The sequence below is a fragment of the Talpa europaea genome (assembly GCF_964194135.1).
Source record: "Talpa europaea genome assembly, chromosome: 1".
Classification (NCBI taxonomy): domain Eukaryota; kingdom Metazoa; phylum Chordata; class Mammalia; order Eulipotyphla; family Talpidae; genus Talpa; species Talpa europaea.
The window spans coordinates 156828919-156849798 of record NC_140073.1 but is presented as its reverse complement, the minus strand read 5'-3'; the positions used below and the strand labels follow the sequence as shown (position 1 = coordinate 156849798).

Below are 20880 nucleotides of genomic sequence, written 5' to 3'. Positions count from 1 at the left end.
TTCCGAGCACCACACAGATATAAAATTATCGTAAATAGAACATTTCAGCCGCGACTGGCTTATATTTATATATTTATATATAGGTATAATTTCAACACAGCTAACAATTACTGTCATCCTTAGTCAAAACTGAAGTCAAATTAATCTGCCCACTGGATATACGTCGGCTTTAGACCTCCCACGCAATATTTAAAATATATTTAAACTTTCAAATACATTTATAAGGTACACCAAGAGTGAGAAAATAAAGTCTTGACATTTAAATACAAATCACCATATAAACCTTCAGGGTCGGCGCGAGTCCTATTTTACAGAAGGGCCGGCGGGCCTGGGACACAGCTGCCCGGCTCAGCGCCCGGGACGCGAGGCGTCGGCCCGCACGCCGGGGCGGCCACGCCGGCTGGGAGGCCAGAACGCGCCGCGCTGCCCCGCCGCCCCACGCTCCTCGCCAACCGGGGCCGCGCCTCTGCCGCCTCTGGACGGGGATGCGCCGGCCGGCGCCCGGTGACAGCGGCCCGGGCCGCGGGGGCATCACTTGGCGCTCTGCTCCAAAGCGGAGTACTCCGTTTCCGACACTCTGGAGGCGTCGATGAGCTTGGTGAGCCCCGTTTTGGCCGAGTACTTGAAGATGAAGGCCTTCATCAGCTCGTATCTGTAGTTGCGGTTGATGAAGCTGTAGAGCACGGGGTTGACGCAGCAGTGCACCAGGGACAGGCACTGCGTGACGTGCAGCGCCGTGAAGAGGAAGTTCTCCAGCTGGCAGGTGAAGGGGATGTAGTGGAGGATGGAGAAGATGTCCAGGAGCACCACGGCGTGGTAGGGGAGCCAGCACACCAGGAAGACCACCACGTAGGAGAAGATGATCTTGCGGCTGCTGTGCTTCTCCTGGTCGCTGGAGGCCGAGATGGCCCTGGCCAGCAGGAAGTAGAAGACAGCGATGACGGAGAAGGGTATGGCGAAGCCCAGCACCACGGAGACCAGCTCCATGCTGACCAGCCACTCCTTGACGCTGTGCTCCGGGTAGAAGGAGCGGCAGTAGGTCTCGTTGTTGGCCGCCGACGTGACGGTCTTCAGGTAGTAGGTGTCGGGCAGGGACACGCAGAAGGCCAGCAGCCACACCAGCACGCAGACCACGCGGCGGGCCGTCTTCTTCCGGTGGCCGGCGGTGTTGGCGAAGTAGGCGACCGAGAGGTAGCGGTCCACGCTCATGCAGGTGAGGAAGAAGATGCTGCCGAACAGGTTGATGGAGAAGATGAGGTGGGTGACCTTGCACGTGAGCTCCCCCATGGGCCACTGGTTATGCTGCACGAGGCTGACCACCCAGACCGGGATGGTGACCACCACCCACAGGTCGGCGATGGCCAGGTTGAGGATGTAGCAGTGCGTGTCGTAGCCCGTGGTCTTGGCCTGGACGTTCACCCAGACCACCACAGAGTTGGCGATCATGCCGATGACGAAGATGAAGATGTAGACGAAGGCCAGCGTGTACAGCAGGACGCTCTTGCTGGGCATGCTGGGGCACAGGACCGTGTCCACCGCGATGCAGTCGCTGCTGTTGCAGGGCCAGCTGATGTCGGAGAAGTTCCCCGGCTCCGCGTAGTCGAACAGATGCAGATCCATGGCGTCGAGGGCGGCGTCCCGGGGCCCACAGGAAAGTCTAAGGAAGACAACAGAAGAGAGAAATCGCGTCATTAGCAGCCATCGGAGTTGCGGTCAAAACGCTTGTCCAGGGGCCCAGCAGGCTCAGCCGTTTCGCTTTAGCTCCGCTTTGGCTCTCTTTGCAGAGAGCAGACAAGGAACCAGCCCTGACTGAGCTCTGCGAAACAAAACAAAACAGACCCGGGATCTAAATCCTTGCAGGTGCAAAGGTGGAGACGAGCTTCTCTCTCGGTTCGGTCACAGCTGCGTGGCGCCCACCCACCCACCCACCCGCCCGCCCGTGCCCAGGCTGGGGAACCTGTGAAGCTGGACGATTTGGCCTTCTCTGCTTTGTGTGCCTGCGTGTATGTTAGTGTGAGTGCTTGTGTTTGCGCTCCAAGGCTCTTTTGAGCCGCGGAGCCTGTGTGGGCTCGTACCTGCAGTTCCGCGAAAGCCGTCACGGTTTAGTGGGGTCTCCCTTGGGAGTCCGAGACCGGGGCTTATACGGTCACCCCTATACCAAGGCTTTCTAATACTCCGCGAGGAGTACGGTCAGGCGAGCATCGCTGAGTGTTTTTAGTTTCGCTTTCTAAGCGATCCACTCTCTAGGTTTTTCCTTAAGAAGAAGACGTGTTCGCGAGGAATGAGCTCTAGGTAAGCTATCTCTTCACTTTTATATTTTCCTTTATTATCGAAGGATAGGGAGTCTCGTCGGGGCGCCGCGGGCCCGCTGGTAAAGGCTGACCAGTTAAAGAAGGCGAGTAATCCATAACTATGGGACACTCTTACTCTAGAAATAGAGGACTTTTCCTTTCAGTTTTAAGTCACATGTTGAAAAGCCGAGGGATGACAATAAGTAACAGATCCCTCAGTGAATTTTATGAGTTTATTTTAAGAATCTGCCCCTGGTTTCCTGAAGAGGGCAGTTTGTCTTTGACAAATTGGATACGTGTAGGAAAAGAAATTAAAAAATTTTATATTCAAAACGGCCCTACACAGGTGCCCGTTCAGGCTTTTCCTCTATGGGTACAAATTAGAAATTTATTAGTTGATACTACAGAAGCAGATCTATGGAAAGGAGAAATCTCAGAAAAAAGTAGTGATCAGGAAGCTGTTCCTTTTGCCAATAAATCTAAAACATATTCGGGTGCTGTGTTCCCTACTGCACCTATTGCAGAAGGAGAACTTGTAGATTGTCACCCTGGAGATCCTGAATATGCAGAAGTTATGGGTGATGAGGATAATAGTGACTTTGAAGAAGCATTTGCTGATCTTTGTAGGACAACAGAACCAAAACAAAACCCCGTGCCACAGAATACTCTTATGGCTCCAAATTATTTTAACAAGAAAAAACAATGTAAATGCTCTAAACCAAAGAGGCTGCACACCCCTCCTCCAGGAACAGTAAGTGACATAAGGATGGACATAAATTAAAACAAATAGAAAAGAATCAAAAACAAAACTCTCCTCTCAGAGGGGCAAGCCCTCAGCCCCGTAAACGAAAGAGGGTCTGACTCGGCGCCTAACAACATCACACCGACTGAAGCGCCTGACTCTACTGTAACCATACATGAATTACCTAGAGGCACTCCAGGAAGTGCCGGACTTGATCTTGCATCGGTTGCTGATGTTATTCTTTCAGCCATCGATGGAGTTACACCTATTGAAACCTGCTTAAAGGGACCACTACCCCAAGGAACAGTGGGGCTGATAATTGGCCGTAGTTCAAATTATAAAAAGAATTTTGAAGTACTTCCGGGCATTGTAGACTCTGATTTTACTGGAAAAATTAAAGTTATGATCAGACCTTTAAAGGAAACAATACAAATTCATAAAAATCAGCGTATTGCGCAAATTCTTGTGCTTTCTTATATTAAGTTACCAAACCCAATTTTGAAGGAAGAAAGAGGAGAACAAGGTTTTGGGTCCACAGATGTGATTGCTTGGACTCAAAATATTACAAAAGAAAGACCATTGAAAAAGTTAATTATTAATGGACACCCAATTATGGGATTGTTAGACACAGGAGCTGACCGGTCATGCATTGCAGGTAAAGATTGGCCTGCGGCTTGGCCTGTGTTAAATTCTTCCTCTACACTGATTGGATTGGGCATGGCCAATAATGTTGCTCAAAGCTCACAAATGTTGTCTTGGCAACTGGGGTCACAGAAAGGAAAGTTTCAGCCTTATGTGATTCCTGCCTTGCCGTTTTCCCTATGGGGACGTGATATTATGGAATCTTTACAAGTGTCTTTAGTTACCCCTGATGTAATAGATGAACAGGCTTTTTTATAGGGGCCATTGAAACTCAACAATATGCTGATAAAATTAATTGGAAAAATGAAAATCCTGTCTGGATCGATCAATGGCCCCTTACTTCAGAAAAGATCCAGGCTATTCAAACTATAGTTAAAGAGCAATTAGCTAAAGGTCATTTGGAACTGTCTACGAGTCCTTGGAATACTCCTGTTTTCTGTATAAAGAAAAAATCTGGCAAATGGCGATTATTGCAGGATCTGAGAGCGGTAAATGCCACAATGCAAGACATGGGGGCCCTACAACCAGGGTTGCCCTCTCCTGTAGCAGTTCCAAAAAACAGCTATGTTATTATTATTGACCTTCAAGACTGCTTTTTTACAATTAAATTACATCCAGATGATTGTAAAAAATTTGCCTTTAGTATTCCATCTAGTAATTTTCAGAAACCGTGGCAACGTTATCAATGGAAGGTTTTGCCACAAGGTATGAAAAATTCTCCTACTTTATGTCAAAAGTTTGTAGATCAAGCTTTACAAAAGACAAGGTTAAAATTTCCAGAGGCCTACATTGTTCATTATATGGATGATATTCTCCTAAGTCATCCTATGAAAGAAATTGCGGATCTAATATTGAAACATCTCATAGGACAATTGACTACATATGGCCTAGTAGTGGCCCCTGATAAAATTCAAAAAGATAGACCTTTAAATTATTTAGGAAAAGTCATATATAATAATTGCATTATGTCACAAAATTTACAGATTCGTGTTGATAAACTACAGACTTTGAATGATTTCCAAAAATTATTGGGAAATATTAATTGGATAAGACCTTACTTAAAAATTACTACTAGAAATTTACATCCACTTTTTGCAATTTTACAGGGAGATTCAAACCCTAAATCTCCTCGTAAATTAACTCAGGAAGCATTGCAGAGTATTAAATTGGTTAAACAAAAATTATCTGAAGCAAAAGTTATTCAAGTGAATTATTCAAAAACTTGGGACTTATTAATTATTCAGACTGTTTATACTCCAACAGCTTGCTTATGGCAAGACGGCATCCTGGAATGGCTGCACTTGTCACATGTACAAACACGTGTGGTCACTGCATATCCATTAATGTGTGCCTGGTTAATCATAAAAGGTATCCTGAGGTCTCGAGAATTATTTGGCAGAGATCCAAATAATATAATAATTCCATATAACAAAACACAATTTAAATTTTTATTGCAAAATAATAATGATTGGGGAGTTGCCATACAAAATTTTTCAGGACAAGTTAAATTTCATTTGCGTCAACATCCATTATTGAAATTTGCAGAAAAAACTAAACTTATTTTTCCAAAAATTATTAATTCTAAACCTGTACCCAATACAAAGGTCATTTTCACTGATGGCTCTTCATCTGGAGTCTTTGCAGTTTATAGTCTTAGAGATAAACCTTTGCAAAAAGTCTCTAAAAATGTCTCTGCTCAGCAGGCTGAAATAATTAGTCATTATGACACTTGAGCATTTTGCTCAGCCTTTAACTTTGTTTTCTGATTCTAAGTATGTGGTTAGGCCATTTATTCTTTTAAAATAAATAAATAAAATATTTCTAAATAATAATATTTAAAGTTCATTTACTATTGCTAAGGTAATAAAAAATGGTTAAATATAACTATATAATATAACTAAAGGTTTTTATAATGATATTCTAAACCCACTGCAACGAATGGGTGGGGGCTGCCCCTGATCTCAACAAGCAGCTGCCTGGACTTTTTCTCCAGTGTTGGGATCACTGGCAAGTCTCTACTGCCTTCCTGCTGTGGGGGACTAAACTGTTTTGGTTCATTCTAGGAAAAAGGTTTTATTTCCCTATGTTTTTTTTTTTTTTTTAAATTTTAAAGTCTAAATTGTCTAAGTAAAAAAAATACTGAGTTATTTTAAATTTGCTAACAAGCTATACAAAATGCTTATTGGTTGAATAAAAGTTTTTAGATTTACTTATTGGACCTGTAAAAGGTTAAATTTCTTGTTAAAATTAATTAACCAAAAAAAAAAAAAATTAAATAATAATACAAACATATTTGAGCTAAATTCAAACCTCAAATTTTAATAAAAGCCTAAAAACAAACAAACTGTAAAAATTTCCCTCTTCTTCTGTTATCAAAATAACAGTATTCTTTTTTGTTTTAATATATACTTGCTCTCAGTATAATAAAACATTGACAACCTAAAGCCAAATAATCACTTCTTAAAAATATAAACTCAAAAAATATTCTCTTATCTAAAAAAGTTAATAAAACTGCCTGATTGTTGTGGTCTCGAGCCCAAGGTCTTTAATAATAATTAAAATTAAATACTTATTTTCTGCACAGTTTTTAGCTTTTAACTCATTAAAAAACCTCAGTGACGTCACAAAAATTAATAAAATAACTATCTCTTAAATTATATACATATGGCCAAAATTTTAAATATATATATCAAGAGATCTCTGTATCTGTTTGTCTGTCTTTGTGTTTTGTTTTGTGTTGTTTTATTTTGTTTTGTTTTTGACCTCTAGAGGACTAATTATAAATGGCGCCTATATAAATTCTCATAAAAACAAATCTTACAATCACTATCAAAAATTTTTTTTAATTTTTGGAAAACAAAAACTAGTTCAAATTTTATAATATAATTCAAGGCATATATGCCTTAAAATTATGTTAAATATTAATAATTTACTTTGTTTAAATGTGTTTATTAAAAAAAAAAAAATATTGAGTCACCTCTATGTAAAAAATGTACAAAGTATCTATATGGTACTCTAATTTTTTTGTTCCTTTTTATTAATTTATCTAATACTTGTTTAATGATGCTAATTCACCCATCTGGTCCCTGCTAAATTAAACCAACACCTTGGTTCCTCCTCTGCACTGACTGAAACCTGAAAAGTCACAGATCACCTACTTCTTCACCACTTCCAATGGAACTCGTGCTTACTTGAACTTTTTCGTCTTTTTGCTGCTGTGAATACTATCAAACTTTTTAGCACCAGACAAAATATCTACGCCGTATGAAATTTCAATCTTCGTGCCTGCATTGAATACCCCTATACATTGCTTTTTGGATCTGCCAACACAATGAACATTTCCTGCCATGGGAATTCCTATTCTGTCACCTGTTCTAAATGTGTGTTGTCTAATTGCCTAACTCCTAATATTGTTCATAATTTTTCTACTATGGTTATGTTAAATAGACCTTCTTATGTTATATTACCTGTGGATTTACAAAATACCCCATGGTTTGACAATATTGCTTTACAAATTATTCAGGAAGTCAATGCTTTAATTCATTCTAAACATTTTGTTGCTACGCTTATTTTACATATTACTGCCCTGATTGCAATTGTTACTTCTCTTGCAGCATCATCTGTTGCCTTGGTACAGGAAACACATACAGCACATTTTGTTAATGATCTTACACAAAATGTAACTTTGGCACTTGCTTTGCAACATTCCATAGATAGAAAAATGGAACAAAAGCTTAATGCTCTTAGAAAAACTGTATTGGCACTGGGAGAGGAAGTACAGCAAATCAAAAAACTTCTCTCCACTCGTTGTCATGCACAATTTAAATTTATTTGTGTTACACCTAAACCTTATAATTCTTCTCTTGATTGGAATTTTGTTAAAAATCTGCTTGGTGTTTGGCGTGAAAGTGACTCTAGTCATGATATGTCATCTCTTCAGGCAGAAATCTCTGCGATGAGCCAGGCGCATTTGTCTGAACCAGCATTGTCTGATTTTGCTTCTACATTTTCTGATTCTCTGCGTTCTCTGGCTCCCTCAAATTGGCTGCATTTTTTAATTTCATTTGGAGTGATTACACTCATTGTTTTGGTTGGTTGCCTTTTAATGCCTGTGTTTTTAAAGCTACTTAACAAAAATCTGAAGATTCTTCGTCGTGATATGCATTTTGCAGCTTCAATTTAAAAAGAAAGGGGGAACTGTGGCGGCTCCTGAGAGCAATGTGACAATTGCCACAATCTCGCATTAATTGGGTGGCTGTGCTAGTGTGGCATAATAAGCCCCCTGCCCCTGTGCGCTGGACTGGACAGTCAATGACGGGTAAGATCAGGAAGTGAATTCTGACAACCTAAGACAGACGCAGTCCCCGAGGGGAATTTGGTTCCCACCTTTTCAGCCATGACGAATAACTGGAACAATTAGGCCTGGGCGTTGTTAAGGCACCACCAAAATATGTTGTTACTCATTGCCAGTAACAAGGATCATAGTAAAGGAATGCAGCCATGGAAACTGATTCTATTACTTAGTAAATAATATAGCCAAACAAAGGTATAAGAATAAATAATAGTATATGAAAAATATAATACTAAAATAATAATAACAATGTAATCATAATGCAAATGTGCTAGAGTGAACCTCCAGTATGGAGATTAGAGTAAGAAATGTTCTTGATTTGCACTTGATTTCTTGATAGATAATAAGCAAGATGTAATGATATATGACACAATATGCACTTATGCCTTGGTAAATGATTAACCAGACACTGTGCAAAACACAATGAAGTAATTACTGTAAAAATGTATAAAAAGAGAAGATTGCTTTCAATAAATTGCACTCAGATTTTCACTCTCCCTTGAGTGTGTCTGTGTGTCATTCTTTCTTGTCCCTCGCCCTAATTCCTTCGATCACCTTTTGCTCATTCACATTCAACCCTGAGATTGTCTCAATCTCCCGCCACTGCTGGGCTGGTCCGCGGCAGGAACCCACGCGCACGGGGGCCAGAGAACGTCAGCACTAGGATGGCCATGGCCACAGGTCGCTGAGGGCCGCCCGTCGAGGCCACGACGCCCTTTGAAAAGCCCCGGAGGAGGCTGGGCTGAGCTGCTCCCCGCAGCTACCAGGAGTGTCCCACTCCAGGGTTTCCCAGCGGGCTGCAAATTCTCTTCCAAATTTGCATTGAAAAGAGGACTTTCTGCAAAGGGAGCCGAGTCTCCACCGCCTTCCACTGGCCACCAGCAGGTGGGCCGCTGGAACAGAGTGCGCACAGAGTGCGCACCCTGGCACAGAGTGCGCCTGGCACCCGGGCACAGAGTGCGCACCCTGCACACAGCCGGCCAGCGGCCCCCCCACACCCCGAGCCGCCCGCTCTGGGCTCACCGTGTGACTTCCACTGAGCCCAGCAGCTGTCCAAGCATGGGACATGGCCTGGTTGTCCTTTATTTGCCCAACTGCTTCCACAGCAGCCAGGGCCAGGACCCAAGCTCTCAGAGGACAACGAAAATAATCGCCCAGTGCCCCAACCTGCTGGGCAGGCCGCGGCGGGCGGCTGGCTCCCAACTCACCTTAAAGCCGCCACTGCCACATCCCCCGGGCCCTCCCCTCTGCGTCCCCGTCCAGAAGACAGAGGCTCCGCGGCCCTCTGCCTGTCTCCCCGCGCTCCCCACCTCCGTGGCCATCTGCTCGCTGCCTGTCTGGAGGGGCAGCCAGTCCCTCCACTGTCTTCCCCACCGACCCGAGATGCCGGGGCGGTGCCTGAACCCCCCCACTTCTAACTCCCACGGAGGAGTCACCCCCACCATGTCTGGAAATGGTTTCCCAGACAGACACTCGGGCTGCCGGGGCTGTCGCGACTGCTGCCTGTCCACTCCGAGGCCTGGAGCCCCCTGGACACGGTGCGGGTCACAAGTGAAAATAATGGCCCCAGCGTGGCTCGTGCAGCTTAGCTACGAGTTTGTTCTTCCTTCTCTCCTGTCACGGCTAATGACTAACCTGGGGTCGGGCTGTGTGCCAGGTTCAGTTAAGTGGCCTCCCGGTCTCAGGTGAGGACTCCAGAGGACAGGACTGAGGGCACCGCCAGAGGCCCGTGCCCGGGGCTGCGCTCCCCGAGCGGTTGGCCCCTCCTGGCCGGGACACCAGCCTCTCACTCATTCTGGTTGCCCTGGAGCCTGGAGCCTGGCGGGCGCCTGCCGCTCCGAGCTCCCAGGAGCAGACGCGGGTGCAGGCAGGGCCGGCAGCTGCCACAGGACACCCTGCGGGCAGGGCAGGACCCGGAGGGCCAGCCAGAGGCCCCAGGTTCCCCCTTTAGTAAACGCACCCCTCGCCGAATCCTCGCCCATGTGCGACACCGACTCTAACTGGTTAAGTCACGTCCCCCTGGAGGTGAGGGGCCCGGGGCTTGTTACCTTCCGGATAAAGGAACAGACGCCGAGACACGCCGCACACCCTGGTGAAGCCCTCGGCTCAGCACCTGTCCCGACCCGCAGTACCACCTGCAGGCCTCGGGGGCTTCTGCTGGGGGGTGTGCGTGGCCGCTGGGTCCCCTCCCAGCAACCTAACCAGCCCCAGCGTCCCCTGATGCTGGGGCAACGGGGGGACCTCCCTCGGAAGCCTCCCAGTGCGCAGGGCCAGCCATCCCGATGGGGGTCTACGGGCACCTGGCACCCCGGGCGCCCACCAAGACCACGAGGTCAGCTTTAGGACAAATGCGGTCCCCGCGTTCGCACCTGGGGTGTGCGGCCCTGCCACGCGCGGCTCAGCACACAGGCACGCAGGCCCCCGTGGACCTGGACAGGCCTCCGCGGCAGCTGGCCCCAGCCCACCTGGAAGCCGCCACTGCCACTGGGGCCGCCCGTGTCCAAGTCCAGAGGACAGAGGCTCCAGCGTCCCTCTGCGGGTCTCCACGCCCTCCCCACCTCCCGCAGGCTGGTTTCAGGGATGCAGCACCTTCGCCCAGGACCTCACGTGAGCCCGGAGTCCCAGCGGAGCCCGGGGGCCAGGCTGGAGGACAAGCCACGGAGCCAGAAGGCAGGAGGGGCCAGGGCCCCGGGGGCTGCTCGCTGGCGCCTGCCTGGGGTTCCTGCCGCCACCCGGGCTGGCACAGCCACCCCAGGCTGCAGACACAGCCATAAATCCTGGGGTTGGGCCCTTCACAGGGGCTGGAAAGAAAGAAGTGACCCCGTATTTGTGAGCCTGACTTGAATGCCAAGCCCGCCCCCACCCTTTCCTGCCCCGAGGAAACACCCCCTGGCGCAGCCTCCACCTGCCCTTTGCTCCCGCTGCTGGGAAATCACAGCAAGGGGCCTCCTGGTGCCTCCCCCGCGGCATGTGAGGGGCTCCTGCACTCACACTGCTGGGGCTGCGGCTAGCGACCCCCCAGCACCCGGGGCCGCAGGGCAGGGCGGGGTCCCCATCCGGTCCTTTGGTCCCTGCTTCCATTGCCCGGTAGGGGCAGTGGGTCCCGACTCGGGGAAACGCTGTCCTGAGGCGGCAGCCCTTACCAGGAGCCAGGCGCCCCCGCGCCATCCTCGCGCCCCCTCCCAAGCACGGCGGGTCTTCCAGAAGGGCCAACAGAGGGCAGAGGCTGGGAGGCGCCTCCTGGAGCCCAGGCCCACCAGCCGGGCAAGGCTGGCAGGACAGGGAGCCGAGGTCGAGCCACGCTCACTCTCCCGGGCCCCGCCTCCCCGCGAGGCTCCTGGGGGAGAAGGAGGGAGCTCGGCGAGGCTAGAGCCATGGCGCAGCCGCGAGCTCGAGGCAGCGAGGACCGGAGGGGCGCTGGGGCCACAGGCAGCTTCGCTTCCTCCTGGGCACGCGGCGGGCACTGGGCCTGGGACACCAACACGGGCAGGGTCTCCCTCAACCACCTGAGAGTAAACGGAGCTTTCTGCCCGGCCTCCTCCTGCCCCCCAATTTCTGTGTGGGGCCAGTTCTGAGCGTCCCTGGGAGCCTGCACCGGCGTCTCGGGCACCCTCCAGCAGCAGGAGGGCCCTGCTCCCCAGGGGTGCCCCTCGGCTGTGCAACGGCTCCCTGTGCTGGGAGGCAGCAGCACGGGGGCCCCTCAGCGCTGGACCCAGCCACGCGGGGTCACCTCACCCGCTGCTGGGCAAGCCGGTCGCTCTGCTCCCGCAGGCTGGGCCGGAGCGTAAGAGGTGGGTCCAGCCTCCCCGGCCTGCCTTCCTGTGGCTCAGCCCCCGCCGGGGCGGGCAGGAGGGTGGCGCCCGCTGCAGGCGCCTGCATGAGGGAGTCCTGGCAGGGCCGGGCTCAGGGCAGATGTTCCGGCTTTATGATGCGGCACCTCCACGGCCCCCGCAACAGCCATGTGGCCCCGACACGGCACAGGCGTGTCCCCCGCCCTATTTATATACAAACGAGCAGAAAGTGCAGACGACGCCACCCGTCCGTCGAGGAACAGGTGGGCCCGACGGCGTCCTTTTCAAAGGGGAGAAGGAAGAAGAGACACAGGTGCAGGGCCCGGCGCGGAGGCCGTGCGCACGCGGCCCCTCCTGGGACAAGAGGCGAAATGGACGCGTCCAGCGGGCCCCGGCCCCGGCGGAGGGCTCTGGCGGGTGCAAACCCTGGGGGGGTGGGGGGACTAGTCCTTTCTACTGCTTTGAAATTCGACATCGGCAACTGTACAAATTACACATTGGGGGGGGGAGACCCCCAAACAGCGAGGGTCCAGGTTTCACTTTTCTAGAGCAGGAACCTGCCGCGGGAACAGCAGCTGTTTTATCTCGGGGTCCTCTCGACGGTGGGGTCCTCTTGACGGTGGGGTCCCGGCCCACCGCCGCCCTCAGAGGGTGTCCACTTGCGCAGGGACCGGGCGCGTGCTTCCGACGGCCGGGCGGGCTCTCCCCAGGGCTGGGAGGGGCCCTGGACTCTTGCCTTCACTCCAGGTGCTGGGCAGGCGCTCGCTGGCCAGATGTGGCCTGCCCTCCCCACCCGTGTCCTTGACAACCCGGGCTGCGGCCTCGGGCCTTTCCTCCAAGGGCCAGCTGAGGGCACGGCCCAAATTAGAAGCCTCCAGCTCGGCCTGCCATAAACATGTCCTTCCTTGGCCAAAAGTCACTCCCGCCCCAGACGGGCTGGCTCCCGCCCCGGCCGGCCAGCGCTCGGCCATCGCAGCACTTTCCCCCGAAGCCGCCCCCACGCGGCCCTGCGCACACCAAGACGCCGCCTGGGACGGAGCCCTCGGCGCCCCCGCCCCCTCGGCGGCCCCTCGGCTGCCCAGCGCATCTGAAGGTGGATGAGGAGGCCCCTGTGTCACCAGCGGTGTGTCCGAGGACCCCGGGGTCTCGGGCTCCATCCCAACATCTCCCCACCTCCTGCCCCCGCGAGTCGCCCCATGTGGTCCCGCACAAAGCAGGCGTCAGGGCCCCTCAAGCTCCCCAGAGACCAGGGATCTGAGCTGAGGCAATCTCCCCCTGAGTGTGCCCAGGGGTGTGTGCGCCCCAAGGGTGGGCCATGACACCCCAAACTAAGATCATGGAAGGAGCGGTGGGGGAGGCAGGAGGGCGGGCCGCTGCCCAGGGAGAGAGCCCAAGGGGAAAGGGGTGGAGGGAGATGGTCTCCCCTGGCTGCGCCCCGCCCCCCAAGCAGGCCGAGCCCAGGTGCCCTGGAGGGGGAGGGCGAGGCTGGGCCTGTCCAGGCAGGCACGCTGGACGCTCGGGCAAGGGACTTCCAGGGACAGAAAAGCTTTGGAGGATGGAGGGACACAAACAGGGCAGGACCTGCCCGGGGCAGGGGGGTGCGGCAGGCTGGTGCAGGCCGGGCAGAGCAGCCCAGATCTCCTGGCCCGGGGGCCCTGGCTCTTCCTGGCCGCCTGCCTCTGGGACCGGCTCCTCCCAGGGTGGAACGTCCCCAGCACTGGGGGCCCTGGCCGCCCGCTGGCCTCTCCCTCCACGCACCTGGAAAGTGAGGGGCCGGCAGGGGATCTTATCTGGGCTGGGGGTTCTCTGCACGGCCCCTCCTGTCCGGAGGCCTTGCACACTGGGAAGCAGGCTCCGGTCTCCCTGCGAGGTCCCACGTCACCCGCAGGCGGGTGTGCCTCTCGGGGAGGACGCACGCCGGCTCTCACGCGACCGCGACCGCCCCCCTCGCACACCGCAGCTCTGTTTTGTTTTGTGCCCGTCCTGCCTCAGCCTTCGGGGAGCCCGGGAGCAGCTGTGCAGGCGGGCGCCGAGGCCGTCTGCTCGGGCTGATAGCAGCGCGGGGGCGGTCTGTCCCCCAAGCCACACACAGCACAAGGCGCCCTGGCCATGCCGGCCCCTCACGGCTCCTATTTTCCCTACGAAAAAGTGTGTCCTCCGAGGGCTCAGAAAAGATTGCTGCCCGAAAGAAAGAAAAGCCGCCGGACACGCAAGTAAGGCGTCTCCCCCGGGGTCCTCGGACACACTGCTGGTGACACAGGGGCCTCCTCACCCACCTTCCAGCACCGGGAGGTAAATGCACCCCATATCCAGAAACCCGATCCAGTCCACTGTGAAGCCAGGCTGCACCCACAAAAGCAGACCCCACGGACACACTCAGAGGGCATTCGGTGTCTTCATTCCCACCCAGTGTAGGAGCTGGACCGGGCAGTGGGCGGTCGCCAGGCTGAGCAGCCCCTCGCCACCGTCGGCCGGGCACGCTGGGCCGTCTCAGGCCGGAGTGTAATAAACCGAGGGGTCAATTTCCAGACAGGCCCAGGATGCCAGCTGTGGCGGCGGAGCCCTCCGCCCCTCCCCGGGCTGCCCGCCGGCCACTCAGGCCCTGAGTCGCTGGGTTCAAGACCATCCTGGCCCGGGCCCCGCCCTCAGGCTGCGAACCTGCCTGCAGCAGCAAAACTTTCCCTGCTAACAAAGCAATAATTGCTCCGGATCCAGTTCTGAATGAGCAGATTCTGGCTGAACAAAAGCATCAAGTGTCCCCCTGCAGAAAACCATCAAGTATTCAAATGCGGGGGACACGCCTCTTTTCCCCGTTTTGTTTTCCCAGCTTGCCTTTCTGTAGTAGAAGAGCGTGCCCTGGAGTCGCCCTGTCCCGGCTGCACAGGGCTGCGCCCCGCAGGCCTGTCTCTTCCTCGACGCTGCCTCGCTGCCCGGCGGGGTGGCGCCCGCGGGCCCTGTACCCGGGCGCAGGGCTAAGCGTCTGGGAGCGGGTTTCAAAGTTTCTTCCTCGCCCGGATTCCCCTGGCTTTCTGCAGAGCTCCGAGGCAGCCCCGTCCCGGGCTCCTGGCCGTGCTCCCGCGCCCCGGGGTGGAGCCGTCCTCGGGTCTGGGCACCTTCTCCGGGGGGCCAGGCCCAGCAGGGGCCGCGGGGCGGGGGGGGGGGTGGAGGGCGCACAAAAAGCCACTGTTCCTGATTAAGCAGTTGTTTTGTTTTGCTTTGTTTTTTTTTATCCAGAAAGCCTGCCCTTGGCCCGCGCGGCCTGATTAGGAACCATAATGCCTCCTCAGTTCTCCCGGCTGGCTGCGGACCGGGGTCAACCAACCCGCCGCGGGTCCCTCTCGGGCTGGCGGCCTTGGCTTTGCTTTCTGCCACTTGTTTTTTTTTTAAACTGTGATGGCCACGCTCGCCCCTTTCAAGAAACTCCGGTGGCGCCCCACGGCGCTCTCAGCTTCCCGGGCTCCCCTCCCTGTGCGCCCCTCCCCGCCTGCAGCACCAGCTCCGGGGCGCACGGTGCTCATGGCAGCGCCTGGGGCGCCTGGGCTGGGTCCAGGCTGCGCGGCCATGGGCAGCTGGGGCGAGACAGGCTCCACGCCGGGGCCGGGCGGGCGCAGGGTGCGCGTGGGGCGCCCTGTCTCCCCGCAGAGTGGTGGAAAGGGAAGCAGACCCGGCGGCGGGTGGCGAGACCGGCCGCTTGGGCTCTGCACCCCCGCCACAGGCAGACACAAAGGCGGCCTCTGCGTCCAGCGAGACGAGGAGAAGTTTCCACAGGGCGACCTGGGGGAACGCGCCGCGGGGTCCGTCACGCGCCGAGGGCTGCGAAGGGCGGAGAAGCCCCTCGGGGGGAAACGCGTCCTGACCCCGCGGAGCCGGGCGAGCGGGGCGCGGGGAGGGGAGCGGCCGGGAGGAGCCAGGCGCCGGGCTGACTTTTACAACTTCTCATCTGCCCTGCAAGCGCCCGGCCCCAGCCCGGCGCCCGCCCGCCCGGCTCCCCCAGCCCGGCTCGCGCGCCCAAGCCCGGGGCCTGCGCCCCCACAGGCGAGATCCGCGCCGGCCCGGGCAGGGCATTTAAACCACAAAAGCGCTCGGCTCGCGCGCGGCGCTCTCCCCTCCCGGCTGAAGTTGAACTTTCCGTCGTCCGAGAACAATAAATGCCCCGACCGGGTTTCGGGGATCCCCGGAGGGCGGGCGGCGGGGCGCAGGAACACCCCCCGCCCCCCCGCAGCTCCCGATCTCGGGCTGCTGATCCCCGGGGCGCGGGACCCGCTCGCCGCCTGGGTCCGGGGTCCCGCCCCGCGCGCTCCGCGCCGGGATGCGCCCCGCGAGGCGCCGGGTCCCCTGGCCCGCCGGGGCGCCCCGTGGCCCCCGCTGCCCGCGCCCCCCAGAGCCCGCGGGGCACCGGCCGCGCCCGCGCTTCTCGCGCCGCCAGCGCCCCCCGCCAGCGCCGAGCCCCCCGCCAGCGCCAGCGCCCCCCGCCAGCGCCGAGCCCCCCGCCAGCGCCGAGCCCCCAACGCGGGACCGACCCGGCAGCCGGCGCCGCGGTGCCCCGCGCGGGCAGCCGGACCCGCGGGGACCGGGCCTGGGGCGGCCGGAGGGGCCCGGGCAGCGCCCCTGGGCTCCGGGCGCGAGTCGCGGCGGCCGCCCCCGCCCCCGGCCGCTGCCCGGGTCCTCCGGGCCGGTCCTCACCTCGCTCCGCTCGGCGGCCGGAGGGCGGGCGCGGCAGGAACTGGGCTCGCGGCGGCGGCGCGCGTTATATACACCGCGGGGAGGCGCCTCCAGATGGCGGCCCGGCCCGCACCCCGCCCGCCGCCCTCCGCGCTCCCGGGCGCGCACACCCTGCCTGCGCGCACCCGGGCGGGCACACACGCAGGCACGCGCACCCGGGCGGGCACACACGCAGGCACGCGCACCCGGGCGCGCGCACACGCAGGCACGCGCGCACCGGGCGCGCACACATGCAGGCACGCGCACACCCGGCGCGCACACACGCAGGCGCGGGCACACTCGGGCTCGCGCACACACGCAGGCACGGGCACACCCGGGCACGCGCACACACGCAGGCACGCGGCACACGAGCACACGGCCCCTGGCAAACCCGGCTTGGCTGCTTGGGCAAAGCTCTCCCGCCAGCACCGCCTTGGGAAACCCCAATCTGCCCTCGTTTGCAAAGGCTAATGAAGCCCCGAGGTCCAGGTCCCGGGGGAAATGTGTCAGCAGGAGAAGCCCGTAGAGAAGCCCCGGTGCTTTGCGAAGTCAAATATTCATGTCCCGGTGCAGCGGAGCATCCCCTTGGCACCAGGGGGCCTTGGAAGGCCCCTTAGCTCCAGGGAAGACTTTGCTCCTAAGACAAATTGCTCTGAACTCCTGAACTTCGCGGGGCTTCCTAAGCGGGCTTTTCTTTGTTAAGTCCTCCGGAACAGAAGGGACAGTGTCGGTGGCAGCTATTCACCATCCCGCAGCAAACACCCCCCGAAAGTGGAGGGGGGGACTTGGTCATGGATTTCAAGTCATTGAAGTTGTAATTAATTTGTCAGACTTTTATTTGTAAAGCGCTTTATGTAAGTCCAAAGTCCTTGAAAGTTTAATCAAATGGTGCTTGGAAGCGCCTGCCGGGCCCGGCCCCCCGGGGAACCAGAGGGTCTTTCCACCCCGGCCTTTTCTAAGGTGAGTTTAGCAAAGACGGCGTCGTTACCCTGTGGAAACCTGCATTCTTCTCTAACAGCCTGTGGCGGGAGCTCTGTCCGTGGGGGAGACCATCCTAAACTGTGGTTCGTGCAGGGCTCACCCATGACGCCCGCCCATGAAACCACCACCTGGACTTTCACTTTACAGCCATGCTGACACCCCCACACCCTGCGCCTGCCCAGTGGTTTGGCTTCTGTTTAGCTTTTGGCCTCTTGCTCTGCCGCACCTACCCACCCAAGCTCCTGGGGCACCCGGCACCCGCCTCTCCCCAGCTAAGACTTTTTGAGAATCTTTTCATACTTCTGAAGTAACAGCAGACAGCCAAAGGCTGCGTCTGGAGGATTGGGGAGTCAAGCTCCCCCGTGGCTCCAGGGCCTCCGTGTGAAGAAAGTCCCTAACAAAAGAAATATTTGTTTAGATGAAAGTGCCGCAGTTTTCTCTGGCCAGCAGGACACAATGGAAATGACTCCCCAATAGGGGTCCAGGCCACACCTGCTCTGGGAGACCCTGGGGGGGGCTGCTCTCAACCCCCCGCAGAGCCAGTAGCTGTCCTTAAGAACCCCTAAATTCTTAGGACCCCCTAGGCATCCTAAGCTGCACAGACAAGTTCCCACAAGTGCTGTGAAGGTACCAGGTAGGGGCCACTTCCGCACGCCCGGGATTTCGGGGACACTCAGGATTCTCCTCCACACTCGGCTGGTCCGTGGGCTTGTCTGAAGGAGGGGCCGGTGCTGGGAGCAGAGCCGGGGGTCACCTGGGCACAACTGGACTCTGTCTCTGTGCGCTCGGCGTCCTCACGAAGGCCTTGCTCCTGGGTGGGCCTGGGTGCAAGACTGAAAGCCCCGCCGGGCTTGGGGTCGGGCCCGTGTGAGTGAAGTGAAAATATGCTCCGACTCAAAGCCGTGACAGGAAGCAGTTGCTGCAGTGGAGGAAGGAAAAGGCAAAGTAGTTGTTTAAAAAAACCCACTTCGGTGCCCTGAGCGGTGGGGCCGCCCTCCCCGAGGGGTGGCCTGCCTGGGGCCCCACCCAGTAGCAGGGTGGGCGCAGGAGCTGGTGGGGCTGGGGTGCCTCCCTGCGCACCCCCAGCCCAGTGGAGCTGCGCCTTCCTGGCTGGGCTGCAGGCTGCACCTATGAGTTCGGCCCGGGTCTTCCCACCTCCTATCCCCAACCCTGAAGCCAGTCCTGGAGGATCTGGGAGGCAAGTAAGCAAGGCTCTGGGAAGAAACCAGGCCCTGAAAGGCCTCTTTGAACATCTCAAAGTCCATCCTGCTTTTGGAAGGGAGGGGACCTACCTAGTGTCAGTTTGTTAGGGGTGCATTTGGTTGTCCCCAATGGGAAACCCTGCGAAGGAGGGTTTGCTGTCCCCAGCGCTGTTGCAGCTGCCTTAGAACGTTAGAACACGCCTCCTTTCGCTCGAGCTGCGTGCTAAGTGCCATGGACTGTGACGGGGTTCGAGCTAGGCTCCCCTCCGCCCCCACCTGCCATCTGCCCAGATGCCGCCGGGCAGGCTGTCTCCTGTGGGTCAGCTGCCTGCAGAGGGTGCAGAAACCTGTGCCACTGCAAAGAGCTGGGGTCCTGGAGGGTCAGCACGCCTAGAGGCTTTGTGGCAAGGACCGAGGTCACCCCAGAGGTGGCACCGCTGGCTGAGGACCAGAAAACGGACCCTCCAACCCCAAGAATGTTAGGTCTTGGGGGTTTCTGGACTCGAGTCCCTGGAAGAGGCTTCGTCATCCAATGGTCAGCCTGGTGGGGCTCAGCTCAGCTGGGACTTGACATCCCACTGCCCAGGTGGACACCGGGCCCCTTCGGTGGGGAAGCGTCCAGAGGAAAGAGCGACCCCGCCCTCAGGGAATGGGGTCCGGCTGGGGCCCTGTCCAGACGGGTTGGGTTGGGAGTCCTGCTTGCACCTCCTCTCCTTGGGCAGCTGAAGACTTTCAACAGCATGTCCCGATCTTCACGGTCAGTGCAGAGTGACGGGGACAACCTCACGCCCAAGGATGGGTGGCGGATAAAGGAGCTGTGCTGTGTCCACGGTGGAATACTACTCAGTCGTGAAAAGGAGAAATCCTGCCATTTGTGGCACCTGGGTGGGGCTGGCGGGGACGATGCTGAAGGAAATGAGCAGGAAGAAGACAAACACCGCCGGTTTCCACCCTGCGTGGACTGAGGGAGACAAAACGAAGGGTCAGACAGCACCAAACCAACAGCAAACCCTGGAAATCCGACTGTAAAACTAGGGCTCCCCGAGGGGAGGACCACTGGGCAGGGAGGAGGGGAGGCCCCGGGGAACTTGCTGGAGGATGACGGTGCCTCGGCGGCGCGTGTGGCGTGTGGCGTGGTCTCATGCACCCGAAGAAGGAGTCTGTATTTCTGAATCACATGCAGGGTTTTAAACCAACGTTACCTCCATAAAAGCTGTGATAAACATAAATAAATGTTTAAAAAAGCGCCCCTGGAAGAAACTTACAGGGCGGGGAAAGGCTCCGTGTGCCTCGCGGAGCAGGCCACACTGTCAGGCGAAGCCCCGACCTCGCACCCGCGCCTCGCCCCGCCGCCTCCCATCCAAGTTCCCAAGCTGCCCACGATCCTGGACCCGCCTCCCGCAGCCGCAGCCCCCACGCACCCCTGGGCCCTCGGAGTCCTGCGGGAGGTCTCCCGGCCCCCGCCCGTGTCTGCTCCACGGTTAGTGAAGCTGCACACGCACCCCACGGCCAGCAGCCCATGGCCTGTCCAGCAGCGGGCACGCAGGCCTGCGGAGAATCCCAGGCGCCACAGAGACCCAGCGCCCATGGGAGCCCCGGGTGGGGAGCGGCACCTGCAGGAAGGCATGGCTGGCGCCCCGAGGACAGAGACCCAGAGACCCGCCGCCCTGGTCATCCAGTGGGCACAGCACGCATTGGGCAGGGTGTGGTTACGTCCTTGAAGTGCAAAGCAGCTGACAGCTGAAAATCAGCACAGGGCCCTCAATTAACAAAAGAAAGTGCTGGAAAACCAGAACATCTGTTCAGAGTCACAGCCCTCAACAAGCTGTGGACAGAACGGTCTTGGCTTGAGTCGCGCCCGTGCTGTGAGGACGCGGTGGGTGCTGGAGTGAGCCTGGCGCGCGTAGCGAAAGTCGAGCAGTCACACTTTTTTAAACATTTATTTTTATTTTTATTCCAGCTTTTGAGGTAACGTTGGTTTAAAACACTGTGTATGTATGGCCTCCCCGGGGGCGCAGCGGTTGAGCGCTGGGTTGCGAAGCTGCCCGCGGCCTCTGCGGCGCCGGTTCGATCCCCGGCTGCTCCCCGGCCACCGGAGGAGGGTCCCACATGGCGCGCAGACCCCTCCTGCCGCCCGCTGCTCCCCTCAGCAGTGTCCTTCGGTCCTTCTGCCTGCTCT

The 20880-nt window shown here is 56.1% G+C and overlaps 1 protein-coding gene across 1 annotated transcript; it reads right to left on the bottom strand.

The window, feature by feature from the left end:
- Positions 1-531: 531 nt before the first annotated feature.
- ACKR3 (atypical chemokine receptor 3) lies at positions 532-1620 on the bottom strand (the record flags this gene model as incomplete). Its single annotated transcript, XM_084247019.1, has 1 exon — positions 532-1620. The coding sequence occupies one exon, from the start codon at positions 1618-1620 to the stop codon at positions 532-534; it is 1089 nt and encodes a 362-aa protein (XP_084103145.1).
- Between the last annotated feature and the right edge of the window lie 19260 nt (positions 1621-20880).